General features: G+C 42.8%; 1 protein-coding gene across 1 annotated transcript in view; it reads right to left on the reverse strand.

The window, feature by feature from the left end:
- Positions 1–965: 965 nt before the first annotated feature.
- LOC144157733 (metalloprotease mig-17-like) overlaps positions 966–21,164 on the reverse strand; it is a 41,774-nt gene continuing 21,575 nt past the window's right edge. Inside the window, exons 4-7 of the mRNA XM_077688511.1 lie at positions 19,053–19,196; positions 16,713–16,857; positions 16,233–16,337; positions 966–1,329 (exon numbers count right to left, since the gene is read on the reverse strand). Coding sequence (XP_077544637.1) covers positions 1,252–1,329; positions 16,233–16,337; positions 16,713–16,857; positions 19,053–19,196 — 472 coding nt within the window. The 3' untranslated portion in view covers positions 966–1,251. The remainder of the gene's footprint in view (positions 1,330–16,232; positions 16,338–16,712; positions 16,858–19,052; positions 19,197–21,164) is intronic.

Here is a 21,164-nt window from a genome sequence, read left to right on the forward strand (position 1 = left end):
TTATTAACTAGTAAAAAATTAGGCTACCTTTAAAAGGACTTCCATGCTTGCTATATTCTACAATACATTATTATCTCTTAACCACTTCCGGAAGCATTCAGACGGGTTGTTTATCCTGTGGCGCATTGCCTTTATTCCTAGCGCACTGGTAAAAAGTAGTCAATCATCAAATGAAAGTTCCCGTGTTGCAGATTCATAAAGCTCTTCGCCAGAGCTCTACTAAGTCTACATGGTTCAATAAGTATTGGAAAGAGGTAGTTAAAAGTTTTGATAGGTGGCAAGCAGCGTATTCCGACAATGAAAAATTGCGCATGAAGGTTTCATAACGTGTTAGCAAACTGATCCGTATGGATTCCAGTTCATCGGTGTCGGTTCGTTGAAAGATATCGTTATCACGCGTATTGATGGTGCGCCAAAACTTTCTAGTGTCAATAACTAGGATAGTGCGTAATAGGGTACGGAAAAAGTTTTCTGTGGCAGATCTTGGCGCCGCAGTATAGTTATCAACAGCGAGTTTGTAATCCGCTGAACGCGCATCATTCCTAAAAAGTATCGCTGATCTCTACAGGCGTGAGTACCAAACTAATTAATTACATTAGCGAAACAGGTTTTCTTGCATCGAGAAGTAAGGACATGTTCATCTAAGGAAAGTTTTGAACGAGTGTCTACTTTTATGCTCCTGGTTAGGTTTGTACACTTGACACCGTGCTTTCATACCAGACTCCGTGGTAAGCTCAACGCGCCGCTGGAGGAATACCAGCGGCTTTCTCAGAATATTTATACTTGAAACCGGGCGACTTGAAACCGGGCGAAATATCCCTACGCAAAAGATTTATCTTCAGAATCACACTTCAGTGCAAATTACAGAATCTTTAGGGAAGTGTAATTGCGAATGAGCGTGTCACTAATAATGTCTCGATGCAGCTAGTGTGCACATTTAAAAAGGTTTAAATATCGGTAAAGCAATGGCCTTTATTTTACAAGAGCAAAGAACGACATTTATGTTTTCTAAGTAGGCGATCAGAACTTGTCTTTACCCTGCCATACAATCATAGCGTTTCTAATGCTGAGATGAGAGCCCATGCCTCTGGGCTTAACTCGTACATTCATGTACATGGAAAATTGACTTTGCAGACAACTATCATAATCAGAATGAGCGATGGCATAAACACCCAAAAGATCTTGGCGGTGTTATTTTTCAAACTGTCATCGAAATGTTGGCGTTCACAACATAAGACATGCTCGAATGTATCACTGGTCTTTACAATCGTCCCATGGTTTCATGCTTCCGATTTCGGTACATGGTACGCACTTTCCGTAGTAGCAGACCTGAAATCGCAGAAAACTGTTTTATTAAAATCCTATATATATCTTAATTGTGGCATCACGTTCTAAACACAGACACGAATGCCTTCAAATAGCACCGAAAAAAGCGTACTGATTTGTGGTAAGGTTCTTGCATACTTAACCTCTCGTACAACGCCTAATATTCGTCGTTTGTGAAAACTTTACGATGGAGCTGAACCCGACACCCCGCAATTAAGCACACAAAGTTCTGCGAAACAATTTTGGAAACTTGTTCAGAGTGCTGCCTGCATATACCTATATTTTAGGTAGGTGATACCGAAGAGCACCTAAAGCAAATGTTAGAAAGACGTTCTGAGCATTCAATTTGAGAAATGCCGGTGCCAAACGTTTTGTTTGAGTCGTTTCTCTGACCATCAAGATCCCTTTAAAAAAACTGATAGTTTGCTTTGCACCACATTTAACTAAAAGCTGAAACCTGCCGTACGCACGACTTCGGAGATACACCAATATTACCTCTTCTGATTTTCTAATTTGCCCGTTTCTCATCGGTAGATGTGATCGTATGTCACTCACGTGACATATTATTGAGTAAGTTTATATCTCGCTGTAGCAGTGTAAATCGTTCTGATCACAATGTGCGTTCTACGCTTCTTCTACTATAAAAGTTGAGCTGGACTAGAATGTACATTAGACCGAATGCACACAAACGTAAGAAAATAACATGTGGATTGGTATTTGTAAAGAAAGATAAATGAGGTTAGTGCTTCGGCTGTGAATGCCCCCTATTCCTATTTTGTCCTGTACTCCTAACGAGAACTTTTCTTCCTCCTACCATCTGTCATCGTGCTTTCGCATTAACAAATACTTCGCTACTCCAGTGCTCCTATATCTTTTCTTCCATACAGGTCACGCCCGGTACTCTCCAGCCTCTCCTAATGCATTCATCCTTTCTCTTCAAATTCTCTGTCCAAGCATTCATTCAGCCTCCTACGCTCTCCTTCGCAGCTCACGCTACACCTAGCAATGTTTTTCGTCTCCTCGCGGTCTTCCTTCCGCCAATCCGGTGATGCTTTCACTGCCCCAGTTCGCCCTATGCTGGTATATTTTTTTTCTCTTCGATACAACATTCTCTCCGCATACAGTATATTGCTAGTTTTCCGTCACCTTTCTTCAGGGGTTCTTCGCTATTCGCTCCATTTTCTCCATTCACCTCTTTTTATTTATGCCTTTCGCAGTCCCACAGAACCGCGTTTAAAAAACGTTTTGGTCATGCCAGGCTATTTTGTTGCACTTTAAATTTTTGAACATCATATCAGAACTTTTAAATATTTTTATGAAGGCTCAAGCAACCTCCAAATACGAGTAATGGCCCAACACTGCATTTGCACACGTTGAACTGTGCATGGTAAGAAACGGTGCCAGGAGGTAATCAACTCCATCAAAAATGCAAAATCAGCTAGAACACATCGCGGATTGACGAGGCCTGAGTCGCAGCTCAATAGCCGGCCAAGGGAGCATCAGCCTCCGTCGGTTTTGGTGCTGACATTGAGAAAAATAACGCATTTTTAGCCCATCAGTGTTCAACCAAGGGTCGCAAGTGTCATTATTGATGGTTGATTGACTCGTGGACTAATTCTATGGTAATGCCAGTTTCTTGTTGGGTAAGCGTGGCAAACCCCAGAAATACGCCAACCACGCCGACCCGCAGGAGGCGCGCAGTGCAAGCCGAAGCCTCAATGTTTATGCCTCCACGTCACCGACGACCGAAGTGTCCTGAAAGGATTTTTTTCTGGAACATAATTTTTTTACTTTCCATCCATCTTTATTTCTTTTTTCACAGGACAAGGCGCGACAAAAAACTGTTTGAACAGCTTGACGGGTCCCCGGCCCCATGTTCGTTGACAGTTTAGCGGAGACAGCTTAGGTTGACACGTACAATTGCAAAAACATATTAGATACTCTTGTTCCATGCAGTACCACAGAAAGTGAGGTTATTTCACTTAAAAACCACAAGAACAACAAAAAACTACAGCAACCGCATCATCAACACCAACATCACAGAAAAAGTGCAAAATTCGCAACGCTTGGTCCTAAAACCATGCAATGTTAAGGTTTGCATTACATATGGGTTCAAAGTTTTCTTTAACTAGCCTATTTAACGGAACCGGCAATGTGTAGAGTGAAGACTGTTAAACATACTAAGCTTGTGGCGTCCGAATTATCCGTCTCTTCATGTGACGTGTTTGACCAACATGTATGTTTTGTCGCAGCTTAGCCAGCCAGGTTAGGACGTTTTCATTACACGGCAGAAATCGTTTGCAGGTCACCAACAGCCTAGTATTATACAAAGCGTACACTGAAAGAATATCATACTCCACAAAAGGTTTTTCGTGGTATGAAGGAAGTGAACGTTAGCTATGTAATGAACGCTCTTTTTTGTAATAGATGTAGCATGGACAAATTAGACACTACCGTCTTGCACTACACAAGGCTACCGAAAGAAAACAACGAGAATACAAAGGAGTTGTACAATGTAATCTTCACTTTTAGAGGACAAATATGCCTCATTCGAGCAATAATACCAACAGCAGATGACACTTTTGATTGCACATACTTAATGTGGTCGTTCCACCTTAAATTTTTGAAAAAAATCACTCGGAGCATTTTTACACAATCGACCATTTCTTTTAGCGTACCGCCTAAGTTTGTACTTATTGTAGCTACTTGTTTTCCTTCAGAGTTTCCCAGAGGTTTCACACGAGAATACACGACAACCTTATTTTTTTGTATTTATGCGGAGGTTGCTCGCTCCGGCCCAAGTCTCTAAATCAAGCAGTATTTTATTCCTTTGTACCTCTAATTTTTTTCCCAGCGTGCCTTTAGCAAAAACTGTGGTGCCATCGGCGTATGACACAAAAGTTGCATTATTAGTGCAATTTCCAATATCAATAATATAAATAGATAACAAAAGTAGCCGGAAATACTCTTCCGGTCAGCAGCTTTAATAGCTTGTATAGAAGATTTAAACCCTTTTACACTTTGGCCCAGTACATGTCTAACCTCTTTGTTTTCAATCAGGTAACGTCGCATTTTCTCGGTGCCCCTCCGGCGTTCCTTTTCGCCACCGCCGACTCTTATTCACGTTAAAGCCCATGCACGTAAGCGGCTGCCTGTTTATGCGTGTGCGTGCGGGGAGTGGAGGAGAAAGGTGGGTGGCGTGCATGCGAAGCCATATGTTTCACGCCCTCAATGATGGCATCTCCGTTGTGCTGGGGCAAGGCTTACATATAAACGTCAAACAGCCGAATAGGAGTGAACTTGTATCTTCGCTGGTCGAGCAGTTGTGGGTTACACAAGCATTAAGATGCCTAGAACGCGGGAGGGAATCAGACAGCCGCATGCTAGTTCGCTAGAATAAGGCTCCTGTCCACGTATGCCCAATCAGCATTTACAAACCAACGTGCTTTGTTTAGTACACTCCGTCGACTGCGACTACCTTCTCACGTCTGTAAAATAGAGGTAACGGAAGCAAGATGGTACATAATGCTTAAAGAGATAAACATCACTCAAGGCAGGACAAAAAAGAGACTAGACACACGCAGCGCTCTATCTTCGCAGAATGGAAGGGCGCTATTTTTTAGAGGCGAAGCATCTAATGCTGGGGGCTGTGTCCCTCCCTCCATTGTCGTTGTTGTCCGCCGTCCGCACACCCTTTGCGCATGCCTGGCCAGGCACCGCTGATGATGATTGTGGCAGGATGCCCCTAGGGACTGGCCAGCCAAAGAATCCATCACGAGATAGCTTCGCGTTAAACGACCATCGTCATCTTCCCGTAGGGGAACTCTGAGTCCCGCACCCCCACTGCGCATGCCTGGCCAGGCCCCGCTGATGGGGATTGTGACAGGATGCCGCTAGGGATTGGGCAACTGATAATACGAAGCAGCATAGGGTTAGAGACGCAACGGTAGCCGCTCCATGCCCCGCTGGAGGCGCCACTGTAGCCCCGGGGCCCGCGGTTCTCCTACCACATTCTCCTACCACAACACCGCTATTGACTGAAAACTAATGGGAACTTGAGTCGACCCCAAGGCTGCTTCGCATACTACTCAGGGTTTCCCTAAAGGAAGATGGTAATTTTTTTTGGCTGATGTGGAAAAGCCAGCAAGGCGCTATGAATTGAGTAGCATTTGCGGTAATAATAAGGTCACTCTCACTCTCTCTTGTTAGCCTAATTTGGTTAGTACGTTTACAGGACGTATAACTCATCGCCGTGTTCTGTTCACAATAATATTCTAGCTTTTTGCTTTTAGTGAACTTATTTACATGTGCGGCATAATCCTCGAAGGAGCTACCCAGTAGAACTAGACTCTGCGGGTACTGAGAAAATATTTAGTCACGTTGGTCAGTGGACAATTTTGATTCAACCTATCAGCAAATTTCTCGAACGTGAACACCCTGTGACACTGGGTTGTTGCTAATTGCACTTCATTGCAAATGACGAGTGCATAAAAAGAATTTCCCGTATATAGCTGCGCAGGACACAAAAAAAATCGCGCCAATCCACCCCGTGAATGTGGTTGGAAAGCAAAGCTGTAAACGGCACCCATAGCGATTACCCATGCGACGTCACTTAAATTCACTCACATCGCTTTAAAAATAGCAAAACCAGAGAGAAGTGAAATGCACTTGACCACACCATTTATTACTTTTAAGGGATATTCTTGTTAGGGTAAATCAATGCATGAAGCATGAACGCTGTTTGGTTGAGTTGTATTGGTGTAGCACAAGAGTGGAAACTTTTTTTTATAAAATTAAGTAAGCTCCAACCCGGTGTTAGACGATCTGTCTTCTCCGCCCCTGCACCGCGGACGGATCCAGCGAGATTTGCGGCAGAGAAGGAGGAGGAGGAAGAAATACTTCTGCTCAGATTTCTGAACGGCCCCGAGTGCAGACCTGGGGAGTGATTCCTTCTTCTGTGGGGCCCATATGCAGTCCGCGCGGCCTGTGTTCTGTCCACCCGCTTAAGCTGGGTAGGTAGAGAGGGCCTGGACACCAGCATCTCCCATTGCTCTTGTTGGGTAGTTGACGGAAAGAAAGGAGGGTGCTCAGGGCTAAATTCGCACACCCCGATTACGGGGCGGAGTGTTCCCACTTCTGAGCTAAATTTAAATTCAGCGTCGTAGCGATTCGGATACATTAGGTGAAGACGCGTAGGCTGTACGAAGGAGCCCGGATTGTATGAGCCGTAGGGTAGTTTGTTGTTTTCTGGAAAGGTCAAGGTAAGGCGAAGGTACAGTCTGTCTCAGAAGGCGGTAATGATGGGTTATCTCCCTGAACGTGACAAGCGGGTGACTGTCCTCGTGCAGCTCCGTAGCACGGGAAGTAAAAGCGCAGGCTGGTTGGGTGGGCGTATTTGTTGCCTGAAATTGAAGCGTGAGGGGGTGTCCAGATGAGTACAATGAACCGTTTGGGGACCGGGTTTTAGCACGCGCAGTGCGGATCAAGACACCCAAACCTACTGGTAATTCCAGTAGGCTTGCTGTAAATCGATTACTACCCTCCGAACCCCTGGTTGAGCGAGAGCCAAGGTGATGGCTGCCTCTTCTGCTGCTGTCATTTCTTGGGTCCTAACCGAGGTATACGCAAAGAGGTTGGTTCTTGAGGCAGCCACGATGATGGCGTATTGCTGCCCTCGATGTTTGGAGGCGTCTGTGTAGATAACTGCATGATCCCCACCGACGGTGGTGTTTCGCGCTTGAGCCCATGGTTTTCAGTGACCCTCGTCATGTGAGGGGTTCATATTTCTAAGCAAAGGGAGCATCTTTAGTTTTAGTCGCCTAGAGTCTGGGTGTACGTCAAGCGGAATCACATTCTGGGCTGTCCAGCCATTTTGGTGAAGCATGCGGTTACCCACCGCAGTTCCGAGTCGGACCTTCTGGTTAGAAAGATATCCTTCTATCAGCTCTTCCACCGTGTTGTGGAGCGCCCTGCTAAGCAGCGTCGGTGTGGACGCACTCGTGAGAAGACCAATGGCCTGCTCGACAGCCTTTCTAATCATTATATAAAGCATCTCTATGTCTTCCTTCTCGAGAAGAAGACAGGGGGCTGACGTAAGTAACTCTCGAGAGGACAAAAGCTTCAAATAATTGAAAGGTACCGGATTCCTTTAGGCCTCGCTTCTTGGTGGCACCTCGCCTGATCATGTGCATGATTTGAGTAATGCTGTTTTTGAGGCGCTGCAAGGAAACGTCACTCTCGGTGTTAGCCTTGAGATGTAGGCCCACGATCTTGATGCTGGGGTTTGGAGTGATTGCTTGGCCATCAAAAAGTATTTGAATGTATTCCTTGGTTTGGCGTGAGGGCGGACGACAAGGAGCTGTGATTGTTTACGTGAACACCGGAGGCCACAGGTTTTAGCACATTGGCGTACTAGAAGTGAGATGCCATGCATTGGTGTGAGCTTCCTTTAATTTCTGCAACTCTTAGCACATGACCAAGGTGCGCACAGGGCCGCTAGACGGGCGTGAAAGGTCGCGTGAAGCTTTCACGTAGCATTCAGCGAGAACGCAGGGGGTAAACCAGTCGATGTGCTTGGTGAGTACACCACCTGTCTTCCCAGTCTTCCCGTGGGCTCGTAGCTAAATCGGTAAGACAACGGGCTCTCGCTTTGTTAGTTCCAGGTTCCAGGTTCGATTCCCGGCGGTGCCCGTAAATTCTTTTATTTGCTCGTTGGAGTTTTCTGGTGACACCAACGGTCGCGAAGGAACCCTTGGGGGGTAGAGGTAAAAAGCTTTGCTTTAAAAAGATAAGAACGGGTACACATGAGCAGATTCTGGACCTAAAGCGTTTTACGAAAGAAAAGAAAAAAAAATATTTGCGGTTATTTAGATGGCGCATGCGCCCTCACGTAAAAATAAAAACCACACAGTATTACGCGTTTACAGAATGATAAAGCCTTTTGGAAACGAAATAGCAAGATTTCACCCAGTTCTTTCCTGCCATTAGGGGACGTGAAGCACCAATTTTAAAAGGCGTGAGCACCAGAATCTTTTTAAGAAGTTTTACTCAAGTGCTTTCCTTCTACAGTAGTTTCGGATATAAAATCGTCGTCTTCGGCTCAGGCATTGACGTTATTGGGTGTGTTGCCTAACAGGACAGCCCGCACCAACTTGTACAGCAATGATTTTATTCAATCTGCGTATCGTAACGGGTACGGTATATTTGGTAGAGAGTATAAAATTCAGGGAGCACCTGCTTGTTCATGCAGCATGCGATGGTTCTGAAGAGCAGCGAAAGCCCCGTTCTGCAGAATTGCCGGTGTCCTCAGCAGGGTTAAACGAATAAGAAAAATTGGAGCGAGGCAAAATAATATCCCGCAGCGCCATCCTGCACCTCCCACCCATATCCCCAGAATTTTAAGACACTGTCCTAACATATGACGTGGTAGTAGGAGCGAAAAATTTATTACTGGCGTACGGTTTTAGGAGCGTAATTTTCGACTGGCATTATATTCCCTTGCATCTTTCCCGGAGGTGCGTGTCCGTGGCTAACCCGTCTGATTGCTGCGACTGAGGTACATACTTCAGAATTCGGCCCACTATACGCAGCACACATATACACAGAAGGGTCAAGCAGTGCAATTTTTTCTCCTCATTTTTACTCTCAGTGATGGTGGTGATGACGGGAATTCTGATGCACCTAATGTGCTTGTCGCATAGCAACCAGGCATTATTGGCCGGCGATAAAAAGTTGGCATTGTGCGCCGTTGTTTTATCATACCTTTTAAAGTTCCTTGTGTTGTATAATTTTTCCTGGTACAAAGACGTTTGACCTAACTGCCCTATTTTCTCGACACACAGGCAGGTAAATAAAATTGACACACTAATTAGCATGCAATTGGCATGCTGATATTATTTCTATAGTCTTCCTTTAGGTTCCGTTGGGGCCTTCAATTACCTTCTGATGGTTTTTTTGCTTTTGTGGCTTTTTTCCTATTCTACCGGATTTTGTTTGTCTGCTTCGCAATCCCTACGTATTTGCTGTTTATTGCTACGTGCTTTGATGCTTGTGAAATTGGTCAGCCCAACAATCTTCTGCATTCCTCACTTCTTGCCTCTAGCCGACGTTTTTTTAGGTTGGAAAGCACACAGTACATATGAGCAAAACGTTTTTGATTAACAAAGACAAATATGGCCAAGGTTTTGTTCCATGCGGATGTGTACGAACCTAATTCAAATACTCAAATCTACCTAACCTCATTTTAGCGTTACCTTTATTCGGTTAACACCGTATCTTTTCTATTGGGTCAAATAAAACTTTTGATAAAGTTTAGTAGGTAGTTTTTTATCCAATCAGGGATGCTAGAGCGGAAGATCTTGCCTATAAAATGTCGTGCTATCACCCGTCTCCGCACGCCAAAATATGTTGATTTTATTACATTAGAACGACTGAGAATACTCACTTAGTATTCAACGTACGACACAGATTTCTCGTGGTTAGTCCTTGTATATTTCCGCAAAATGAATTATTGATATATTTGAGTTTGAAACAAAGCGTACACACATGGGGACAAAAAAAGACGGATGAATGATGTATTGCTTATTACTCACTAATATTTTTGGGGCACCCACTTAGTGCTCTGATCTCACACAGTTCGATCAAGGCGGTTCTGGCATTTCTCATTTTGTGGATACGTATTATTCTGCTGGGCTGAGAGCGACAGCAGTCGAATCAGCGGAAGCTCAGTGTTGCACTTTGCTTATCGATGTAAGTATGTTAGACGGAATAAGCTCCTGGACTTGCAAATAATACAAGCGCCTTCTAATAGGTACTTTGTGATGAAGATTGACTTTCAAGAGACTTGCCTGGTTTCTGTGTCGAGGGATAACGTTATATAATATTCATGGATAGCCTAGTGACATCACAACCGCCGGCAAACTTTTGCACGTAGTTTTTAGAGTACCAGTTCGATGCATTCTATCGCCCAGCACGTCATTTTGCCAGAAGACTAGCCCGCACGTGGCCTTATTGCCATACAAAGTACTAACCAGCCTTTTAGATACGATGCTGAACCGGCATCACATAAAAGGCTTCACAAAACTGAACTTAAAAACAGACATTTGGACAAGGTTTTACACCTTTCACGTAGAGCCGGTACAGAAAGGCAAATTATGTTTTCAAACTTAGCTTTCACTTTAAGATACAGATCCGGTTTCAAATCGACTCAATAAAGGAGGATTCCTAATAGGCATTGCGTCTGTTGGATTATGTCGGGGTGGCAGAATATCAGAGAACCCATCAAAACGATGCCATAGTACTCTCCCTACAAGAAATAAAATAACATACAAGAGAAGACATCCTAAAGCTTGAGCAGATCCCTTTTATTATGCAACACGTTGTATTACTGCGATATTACATTGTGTTATGGAGCAACCTGGACATCCAAAAATAATCATAAAGAGACACCACAGGGAACGTAAAACTAAAATGCAAAACGAATAATAAGACGATGTTGCACGTATCGGTTGCCAATAAATTGTTCCTGGAACAAGGTCAAGGCGAGATTTTTGGGTTTTTTTCAGTACTTTGAAGAATAACGTGGAGTGTATGTTTTTCGAAATGTGCGAGGTGTTCTCAGCAATTTTGTAGTGAGCTCACTCAGCCCGATACCCTTTAAGGCAACAAAGAACAAAATTTCGGAGCCTCAGCTAAAAAACAAAGGGTTGCAAATTGTATAATGGTTTGCAGGTTGGTTTCTACCTCACCGGTAGCGTTGATGCATCGGCGGACATGCATCCTTCATTGCGTGCATCTCCTTGGCTCGCGGAGGTTGGGGCCTTTATCCTGCTGGGAGTGTGACTTGCGGTTCACTAACTAAACGCGAAAAATTCACGTAGCAATTTCGACTATAACATTGCGGTTGCTTCGCGGCTGTCAGCCTGCAGAAGAACTTTAGTGTTATTTTGCGACCACTGCAATGTACAAATGGCTTGCGTACTTCACTATCAGATATAAAAGAGGTGTCACGCAAGGCTCTATCTCGTTACCTCTTCCTATCATTTGTATGGTAATGACTTAGCTACTGTTGTTAAAACTTCAAACATTTATCTATACGCTGATGACACCCTGCAGGTATAGGAAGCTCTGGTAATTCTCTCGCTCTCTCAAATCTTCTAGACGATGCGGGAAGGGTAGCGGATTGGTTCGAACAAATTTCATAACAATAAACCTTGTAAAAAGTCGGCTAGTGTATTTCTGAATTCGACAGAAAACAATGCCGAACGACTGCTTTATTACGATACACTCATAAAATTGTGCAACTTCCTTTTGTTCCCGTATTTTCTGTGTCGAGTCTGTGAAATACATAGGTGTACATTTTGGTGGGGATCTTTCGTGGAACACACACATGGCTCACATATTTAAAAAGCTTAGAACTACTGCCTGTATGCTGTACAACTTAAAAGTGGTTCTGCCTTTCTCTGTTCGAAAAATACTGCTCAAACATTTGGTTATAGTGTTCCTCGTTTTGGCATGTGCTCTTTTTTCAACAGCTCCGCTACCTAAAAAAAGAGAGCTAACAACATCTTAAGAAACATACACAAGAGTGTTCTTTATAAATCACACGTGCCGGATTCGGACAGTGTATTTAAGGCAAGTGGTTTACAATCATTCGATACATTGTTTACGCAAACCGTTGTGCTAAATTTTTCTGGTATACAGATTACCAAACTTCCAATTTTAAACCTATACCTTTGCGACACATACCTCGATACATGACGCCAAGGGTCTGTATTCATTACGGAATCACTGCGCCCCCATATTATGTTCCTGCTATCTTCAACGAATTTCCTGCCGAATTGTTGTGTTCAACAACGCGGAAACACTTGCGTTCTGCTATGCTGGCATTAGGAACATGCTGAAGTATGTATGTGTATGCGCGATTTGTAGCTATTTCTTTGTTCTTTAATTGTTTTCTGGTGATGAGGAAAGTGCCAACCATGTAGCTGAAACCTATGTTGATTTATTGTATCCTTGTTTGGCTATTTGTCTTCGTCTCTTCTGTTGGTTGGTAGTTGTTTGCTTTCCTTTTTTCTTTCCTCCATTTTATTTTTCGGCTTCTCTCTGTTTCTCTTTTTTCTTCTTCTCTTTTTTGTTTTCTTGTCTTTTTTTTACCTTCCTCTTAAGTTACCACTGTCAATGAATGAAGGCCATTGCTGCCGGGCGACGCCACAGAAGCGCACCTGTAGGCTTTCGCGGCCCCATTTTTTGCTTCTGTATGTACTCCTTGTTAATAATACGCACAGTTTGCATGAACGTTCATGAGCCTGGCCTCAACTAAAAGGTGAATCGTAACGACGGTGCGGTTTCTAAGCCTACCGCGCAGCTTATCGGCCTGTTTCTGGTGCGAAGTTGTCCTGGTGCAAAAAATCGAAGAATCTGTGAAAACGCTACATATAGTACGTTCTGATTCTGGAGAAGAGAGGTACGAAGAGGCTGAAGAAGTACAGATCAATCAGCGTACACTTCGTTGTGTACTAGCCATTTACCAATGTGCTATTTACCCGCATAAGGCACAGCTTAGAGAAGTCTGAGTTTAGGAGAAGATACTCAACATTGCATCATATTCATGTCATGAATCAAATAGCACAAAAATTCGTCGAGTTTATTAAAACACAATTTTACACACAAAAACGCAATAAAATATTCGTAAAACTGACCTGCCTAAACCACGCCGCATCTATGCCAATCCGCAATCACAAAATCAAATGTACACACAGCTACTCAGTAGAACAAAACTAAAAGAAAAAAAGCATCAAGAGATGTGAAAAATAATTTTAAAAATATCCCACCAGTTACACTGCGGTACTAAGAACAACCATTTTCCAAAAACGACAATGCACAACAGTGCACAAGTAACACAAAACAAGACAAAAATGCTTCGCCACGACAACAATAATTGAATGAAACATTCAGTGGAAAACTTCCTAAGTTGCTTGTAAACATCATAGATGTGATAGTGGTTTGGCTGCACACGGTAAGCATTTTGGAATTGAAATATCGGAGAAATGTGACGTTTTTTCACTGGGAATTGCTGAAACTAATTTTTTTTTTAAATATAACTTTGCTAATAATGATTCCCGCTTATTCTAGCCAGGTGGCCGGTTTTTTGAGAAATTGCCTCTTTTCTGTTAGGTGCCCCTTCTCAACAGCAATAAAGTCGTCCCGCAGAATTTCCTTAAATGTGCTCCGCAACAAAAACAGGTGTGTTGGGACAGAAGTGAATGCTAAGACGTTGGGCGGCTCTGCTACTCAACAGTCAATGCTTTTGCTCTGTAATAGAGCTCAGGTTGCAGCAGCCGCCAAATCGTCTCGCGAACAACCTCTAAGTAGTGGCGACACTTTCAGTACAACTGGTGGTGTAATATGTCTCGAGCCCTGGCTTTCTCACGATGCTTCTAACTATCGCCAGCAAGTTCCGTTCAGCACCAGAACCAGTTGAGACTGCAGTGCAGTGAACGCTTAAAGCCCGCCAGAAGACGCTACACAAAAAACCATATGTGGGTAAGTGTTTCATTGTTCTGGTGTTTCTGGGGTAGCAGGCGATGTGGAACGAAGAACAAATTCCTAAAAACACTATAGAGATGTCCCAATGACGCACCGTATATTCGCAAAAAATAACGAACGTATGTTTACATAAAAAACCTTGAGCAAAAATTAATTTATTTCCACATGAAAAAACTGGTGAAATCTTTTTTCAACACCGAAATCTTTATGAACCAGTAAAATGTAGGTTTCGTTTTAATTTTTAACACTTCATTTATGTTCGTATCTAATCATTAAATAAACTCGTACTGACCTGGCCATGTGAGGTATAAGCATTACGGTTGTCGGGTGCCATCTTCGAAAACAATTTCAGAAAAAATTTCTCGCTCTGCCCCACTCCTAAACTTGTAAAACGAAAGTGCAAACGACTGCGCGATACAGAATGCCCATGTTCTTCCTGGTAATATATTCAGCTCATTTCTTTTAAACATTCGAAATCATTCAAAATCTGTCAGCCATATTGGTCATTTGTGTAACTCTTACCATGTTAGCGTCGTCAAACTCGGCCACAAAGAAAGATTGTTGACCTAGAACCACTGCGAAATTGGGCAGCAATCAGTTCGATCCATTTCGTCGTTCATTGCACCTGATTATGTTACCGTTCTATATCAAGTCCCCATGCCGAATACAAAACTCGATAACTGTTCAGCTACCCGTGCGAATAGTAATGGGAATAACAATTTTTCTAGCAAAATAAACTGATAGGCACGATCTTTGGGGAGAAGGCATGCACTTTCTTTATAAAATCTATCCAACAAGTCTTCTGGCAGCGAATTGCCTGCGCTTTCGTATAACATGACTCGGCTGCACCCTTCTAAGTAAAAAAATAAAAGACTGAATATACGAATAATGTAAAAGTAAACGTTATAAATAACTATGCACGTCGTCACAGCTTAGATGTGATTTCGTTGACAGTTGAAAGCAAGTTACCCCTCTAAAGTTTCCTACTTGCTTCCAGTAGCACCCGACATTCGGCCGAAATAGTCGCATAATATCCGGTTTGAATTCCCGCCCAGGGCACTTACTCAAACGCTTATTAGGCGTTCATGAGTATGAGATTATCCATCGAGCCGTTGTGTGTATCCAAAAAGCGAACCTATAACAACCTTTCCGCATAATATTAGTCCTACTCGCAAAAAGATTCGGCGTTCAGGCAGCATGAACCTTCCAGAGTGGAACTGTTGTCCTACTGGCACGCAGCAAAGTTCATTAGGCTCGCAGGAAAGCCGAACTCGCAGTATATGTCTTCGCTGATCTTGCAGGGGTCGCGAGATGTCCTAACTTAAAGTGCAGAATGACAGTTCCGGTTCTTATTTATGAACGGTTGGTATGTCCAGTTAGTCCAAGTCAGCAACAAGGACGTCATCAGCATACAATTGCACGGTGTTCGGCCCAGCATGGTCTCTATACAGAAGTGGTCCCTGGTGCACTAAAGTCACATATTAAACGAAGTATCGCGTAGAAAAGCGAACATTATTGCAGACAAACCTACTTGCTACTCGAATAGTTATGTACCATATTAGCAACGGCACATTTTATAAGTTTTAGGGGCGAAGCCGCTGAGGAGCAGGTGCTGTTGGCATCTGCTGTCGTCGTCGTCGTCGTCGTCGCCACCGTCCTGATAGTCGTTCGCATCATGTAGTTGCGGTACTAATACAACGGGAAACATGCCCCGCGCTAGAAAGCATGCTAAAAGAACATCGGCACACACGTATACGGCTCGTGCTGGAGCGCTGCGGAGCGCGTACTAGAAACACTCCGCGACACCTGTTTACGCCTCGCGCTAGAGAGCTTCGTGTTTCGAAGACAACGGACTTTTACACAAAGCTGCATACCTCTACTCCCCAAAGGTTTCATCTTCGTGGGCAAAAACGCCAAGGCGCCAACAATACACCTAAACACATCAATCTTCGCCCCTTCCCAAGTCTCACGTTATTAGAGATGGCCCGGAATTTTTTAGACATGTTTTGGATGCAACCACGGCCAGGTATTTCATGCATATATTTCTCGATTATATATAACAATTTTTTGGCAAACGTTTGTTTTTGGAAGATTTTTTTTCAAGGAAGGCGTTCGAGTTGGCCACTGGTGGCGCCTTTCTATGACTACTTGGTATTTAATGGCCATCGTTGTTAGGTTAAGAAAATACATCAATTAAAATGCGCGAACAAGCTGCAAATGTTCAAAAGTTGTCGGTATCCTCATGATTTACGGGGTTGGGGGTCCTCAGATAAGGAACTTCTGCTGAAATAATTGCAGATATAGGGTGGTATTGTTTGACTAAAACAACATGCTTAACAAGCTGAAAGAAGTGCACTCACTTTTCCTTTCCCACACTTGAAGCCGTAAGGGGCCGGATAACTGTCCATCGGATACATTTTCCAAAACCCGCCTTTGTAGCAGTAAATTGTGCACAGTCTGGCCTCCTGTAATTGTACCAGCTTTATTAAAATTTGCGTATAAACTGTGAATATCGTTGACTTTCATTTTACATATAGGTTACGAGCATAAGTAAAATGATGTTTTTTCTTAAGAATAACTGGTCTATTTATACAGCTTTTAAAAGAAAAGTTGAAGTGATTTCTGTGGCTACATTGGAGATAGCGATAAATATTGAGGGGGTTCTTCACTGTGAAAAACACACAGTTATGCACACATCATAAAAACTACAAAAAACATACCCATAAACGACAAAACAATCTTGGATAGACGAGCAGGTCTACAGAAGAGACAAGCATTTACAATGTTCACAAGTACTTCTTAAACCTTACCCCTATTAGTTTTTAAACATGATAACTTACTCCCCAAGCGTGTTGGGGTCCTTTCAATCGCTTGCAGAACTCCTCTGCAGTCAGGTCCATTGGAATCAGGTGTTTTTCAAGCGAAAGCAAATTTTTTCCGTTCTTCATTTCCACACATTCCGAGTACTCGTTGTCTTTCATGCCACTGCAAACGTGAGTGATAAGAATGAGTAATCTATTAAAAACGGACCTGCCGAATGTCTTTGACACACTAGTCTGTGCGCGTACCATTCTTTACAATTTCCTCTTGTGCAACGTGTTCAGAAAAATACAGCTCAATAAAAAATATATTAAATTTTAGAGTCGACGTGTCGGAGCTACACTTTGGTTCTGAATGACGCCGTAATGAACGGCTGCAAAATATATTTTACAATAAGGGAGTTTCTGTGTAATACAACGTGTTAGCTCATTGGCGTTTTGTATCTGCTTTATTCTATTCTCTCTTTTACCTTATTCCTATAGTGTTTGCGGGGATAGTCCCTACACTCCAATTATAACACTGCCGTGAAATGAAAGTATTTGCATTTTTTTTTGCAAAAGTTTGTACCTGAGTGACTTTGGAAAGAGGTCAGTGCTAATTACCGGGATCAACCAAAGACACATCCAAGTGTCGGGAATTCAGCAGTCAAGTGCGGAACCTGAGATAAGGAAAGTACTTTATTTGTTAGGTTTTAGAGCATAAACACTTCCACAGAAAACAAGGGTTTTTTTCCACTCTCAAGTGGCTTGAGGTATGCTAGAATAATTTGCTATAAGAGACGTCGCAGTAGCTCTGACAGAGAATATCGGGCGCAAAAAGTTAAGGCGTATTCTTTTAAAATAGACAACGCCCCTTTCTTATTTCATACTGCAAATGCCACAAAGCAATGATGAACAACTATTAGCTTATTTGAGTGATTATCCAGCTGATGCCTTCATACTGATTCCGCAAATTCCTGTTATTGAGGGCTTTACGAAATAATAAATCAATGTTTTAAGAATTATATTTTCTGGAGCATACGTACGTGAGTATCTCTACAGTTTTTAATACTGTTTTTTTCTCTGCAGATCGGCAACTACCTGATTACGGTGTATGATATTTTAGCTTGGGGTAATATCATAACTGGTGCGTAATCTCCAAAATGTTTTCGTTTTCAGTATAAATTATTAGGATCTGTTGCCAGCCAACCACATTAATTTGGTAATTTAGCGTCTAACTTTACTGCCACATTTTGACATGCCAGGTATTGTTACCTGGATTCAATATAAATTCGTTCTTGTAGGCTGACGTTTATTATATTTCACGCAACAATCTATCTTAACGTATGAATGCTAACACTAAAGACGAAGGCAGAGCGCTGTACTTAAAATTGAGCGGTTACCTAAGAAGATTTACTTCGCGAAGTAAAACGAAAAGTTTTTTTCGGTAAGTAAGGGTGGTTTACAAATTAGCAAATTAGTAGTTTACAAATGAAACTTCATCTTCGGAAATAAACATACGCCGCTAACGTGACACAGATCGTTCTGGGAAGAGGACGGAACACAAATTGTCGGTGCGGGTTCGACCTATTTTTTTTTTAGGGAAAGGCTGAACACTGGTGTATATTTTGTGCAAATATACGCTGCCTGGATAAAGGGTACTCGCTATTGTGTGCCAAGCTCATCAGAACTTGGTTTTTGTTTTCATTCGCCATCGTTATTCACCAGTGTCTTGATGCATAAGCCACGTAAGTGACACCACGGCCATGTTGCCTCGTTTAATCTTCATGCTGCAACATCAACCCGGTGCTGTACGCAAAAGACGCCATTCGCGGGAGGAGTACTGGGGCTGGATACAATAGACGTACACTATTTCAGTTGCAGGACGACGAAACGAAGGGGTGGAAATGGCCAGGCAAATCTCTTACGTCTCATCAATGACTTTGGGGACCATGCGGTAATGGCCTGTATAGCACTGATAAATTTAGAGCGAGCCCCTGACGACACCATAGCTAGACGAGCGGCCCAGAAAAACAGTACACGTTGCGGTGCCTGAGACAATAACAACACTTTCGGGTACTGCGATGTGAACCAACGAGCCCACTTTCCAGGAACTTCGAACATCATGATGCCAAAATGTTTACCGTACGCTTTGACAGTCGCGTGCTATTTATCCGCTGTCTCTTCTATTTACCTTATTCAAATGGCAATAAAAAGTTTCAATACAGGCACCACATGGCCACTGATACAATCTGCACCACTTAAAGACTGTTTGCAATCGCTTTTTTGCCACTCAGAAGAATTCATTGTGGCCGGCCGTTCAACAATTCCACATGGTTCAAACTGGTTTAAGCGAATGAGGAGAGTGCTAAAAAATCTTACAGAAATGTATCTTCAACTGAAGCCTCGGTGCATGCTGAAAAGCTGTCGGAACTTCCCGGGTCCACATTTGGCGTCATTATATGCTGGTGAAGTGGGCAGTAGTTGTACTTTTTGTTATCTGGTCCGTCGTGGTCGGCACCAAGTCTACAAAAAAGAACATGTTACTTTTGAGTGGTTTTCTCTTCTGCTAATTTAAAAAGTATTCTGCTTGAATAAAGTATAATTTTTTTTTCTTCTATCTACACACGTTAAGAAATTGGGGTTTCATAGTTTTTTGATGACACAAACTTTGTTACAAACAAATCAATTCTCGTTCTGTTTCACAGCAGGCCGCATTGTACCTGACGATTTCTTCTTGCGGAAGTCCTCAGCCTGCAACAAACGGCCACCACTAGCATGTCCTCTCACGTGCACTAATGCGGGCCATAAGAAGTGAAGTCAAGGGGAGTGAATATAATGGCAGCCCATGACAACTCACATACGATTAACAAATTCATCTTCTCACAACTCACCGTTTTGGCTGTCTCCGTCAAAACAAGTATCTGATAATTTGAGGCCAGCGTGCTTTTGTTTTTAATTTTCTATTGCTTAATTTGTCTATCTAAACAGGCAGATTTTAATGACGTCGGCGAGAAAAAAAGTAGTGGAAGGTTGCCAGCTTACAAAGAGCAAGCTCAACCTGATACGGTCTCAACCTGATGCGGTTATACGTTGACATACCATCATCATCTTCAACAGCCTACTAGGTGCACTGCAAGATGAAGGTGAGTCCCATTAACCTCCCACCACTCCTGTTCCGTGCCGCTTGAGGTCATTTTTTGTCTCCAAACTTTCCTATTTTTCCCCTCCATCGAGTACTGGCCTTTCCCTTTTTCTGGACGTGCCTCTTGGTGTCAACTCTGTCACCCTGGTATTCCACCGGCTGTCATTTTGTATAAATGTAGTTCTTCTAATTACTAAGGTAGGTCTGTAGTTCTCAACATTCCCGGAGCCGCCTTTTTTTGGGAATGAGAAATATTTTTGCTGTCTTTCAGCTTATGACCATTGTTAGAGCCCTTAAGCATTCTGAAAATAGGGAATCGAGCTTTTCCAGTACGCTATCTTATCTCTGCTCTAAAGGATACACAGTTATGCCATCGTCACCTGCAGCTTACATTTAGTTTATGCTTGAGTGGGTTTTCAAACTCGTCTTTCGTTATTAGTGGGCTTTGCGTGCTAAGCCTCTTTTTTTGTTATTTCCCCTCGTGTGGAATATTGACTGGTGTAAAATCGTTCTGCTACACTGATTATCTCGTCCGTGTTGTGTGTAATGTTAGTCTGCTTGTTTTTAATAGCACCCAATCGGCCCTTGCCTATAGATATCTTATTGTCCGTTAAGCTTCATCCGATTGTTAGGATTTCTTCGATCCCTGCCAAGTTGTACGCACGAATGATGTTTGTTTTGTTTCTGCTAATTGATTTCGACAGCTGGGACTCCTAAATTCCCCCCGCGGCACTCGACAGTTTCATGTTCTTTTGTGAGTTATTTCTGAAGTTTGTTTTATACACGCTATTTATCCCAGAGCTGCTTCTGATTACTTGATTGCCGTTAAGTTGTCATTAACATATCTGCACCGTCCCCGAATTTGTTGTGAAGGCATTTTTATGTAGAGCGCGAATTTGTTGTGAAACGACATTTTAAAGTTGTGCGTGCACGCTCTGACTGACTCCACGTCTGGTTTTTCTTTTTTACCGACCTTTTTATTCCTCTTTTGATGTTCAGACTCACTGTGCAACTAACCATGTGCTTTTCTCTGTTTCCAACATTGCTTAGTACCTGCAAGTTCTGCACAATACCCTGGTTGTAACTAAATATAAATATATTTCGATTCGTTCCGACCTTTTTATGCCATTTCCTGTTCTTTAATTTGGTAATAAGTGTTTTCATTATTTTCAGGGTAATACTCTCCACATATCTTAACAAAGTGTCTCTTAAACTGTGGCGACTACACATTACAAAAGTTGCTCACTCACCTTTCTCCCGTTTGCATTTGACGTAATTTTGCGTTAAAATCTCCCATCAAAATCGTAAACTATGTTGTTCCCGCGCTTCCTTATTCGACGAGGTCATAG

The sequence above is a fragment of the Haemaphysalis longicornis genome, unplaced genomic scaffold (assembly GCF_048455015.1).
Source record: "Haemaphysalis longicornis isolate Haplotype H1 unplaced genomic scaffold, Haemaphysalis longicornis Haplotype H1 scaffold_10, whole genome shotgun sequence".
Taxonomy (NCBI): Eukaryota; Metazoa; Arthropoda; class Arachnida; order Ixodida; family Ixodidae; genus Haemaphysalis; species Haemaphysalis longicornis.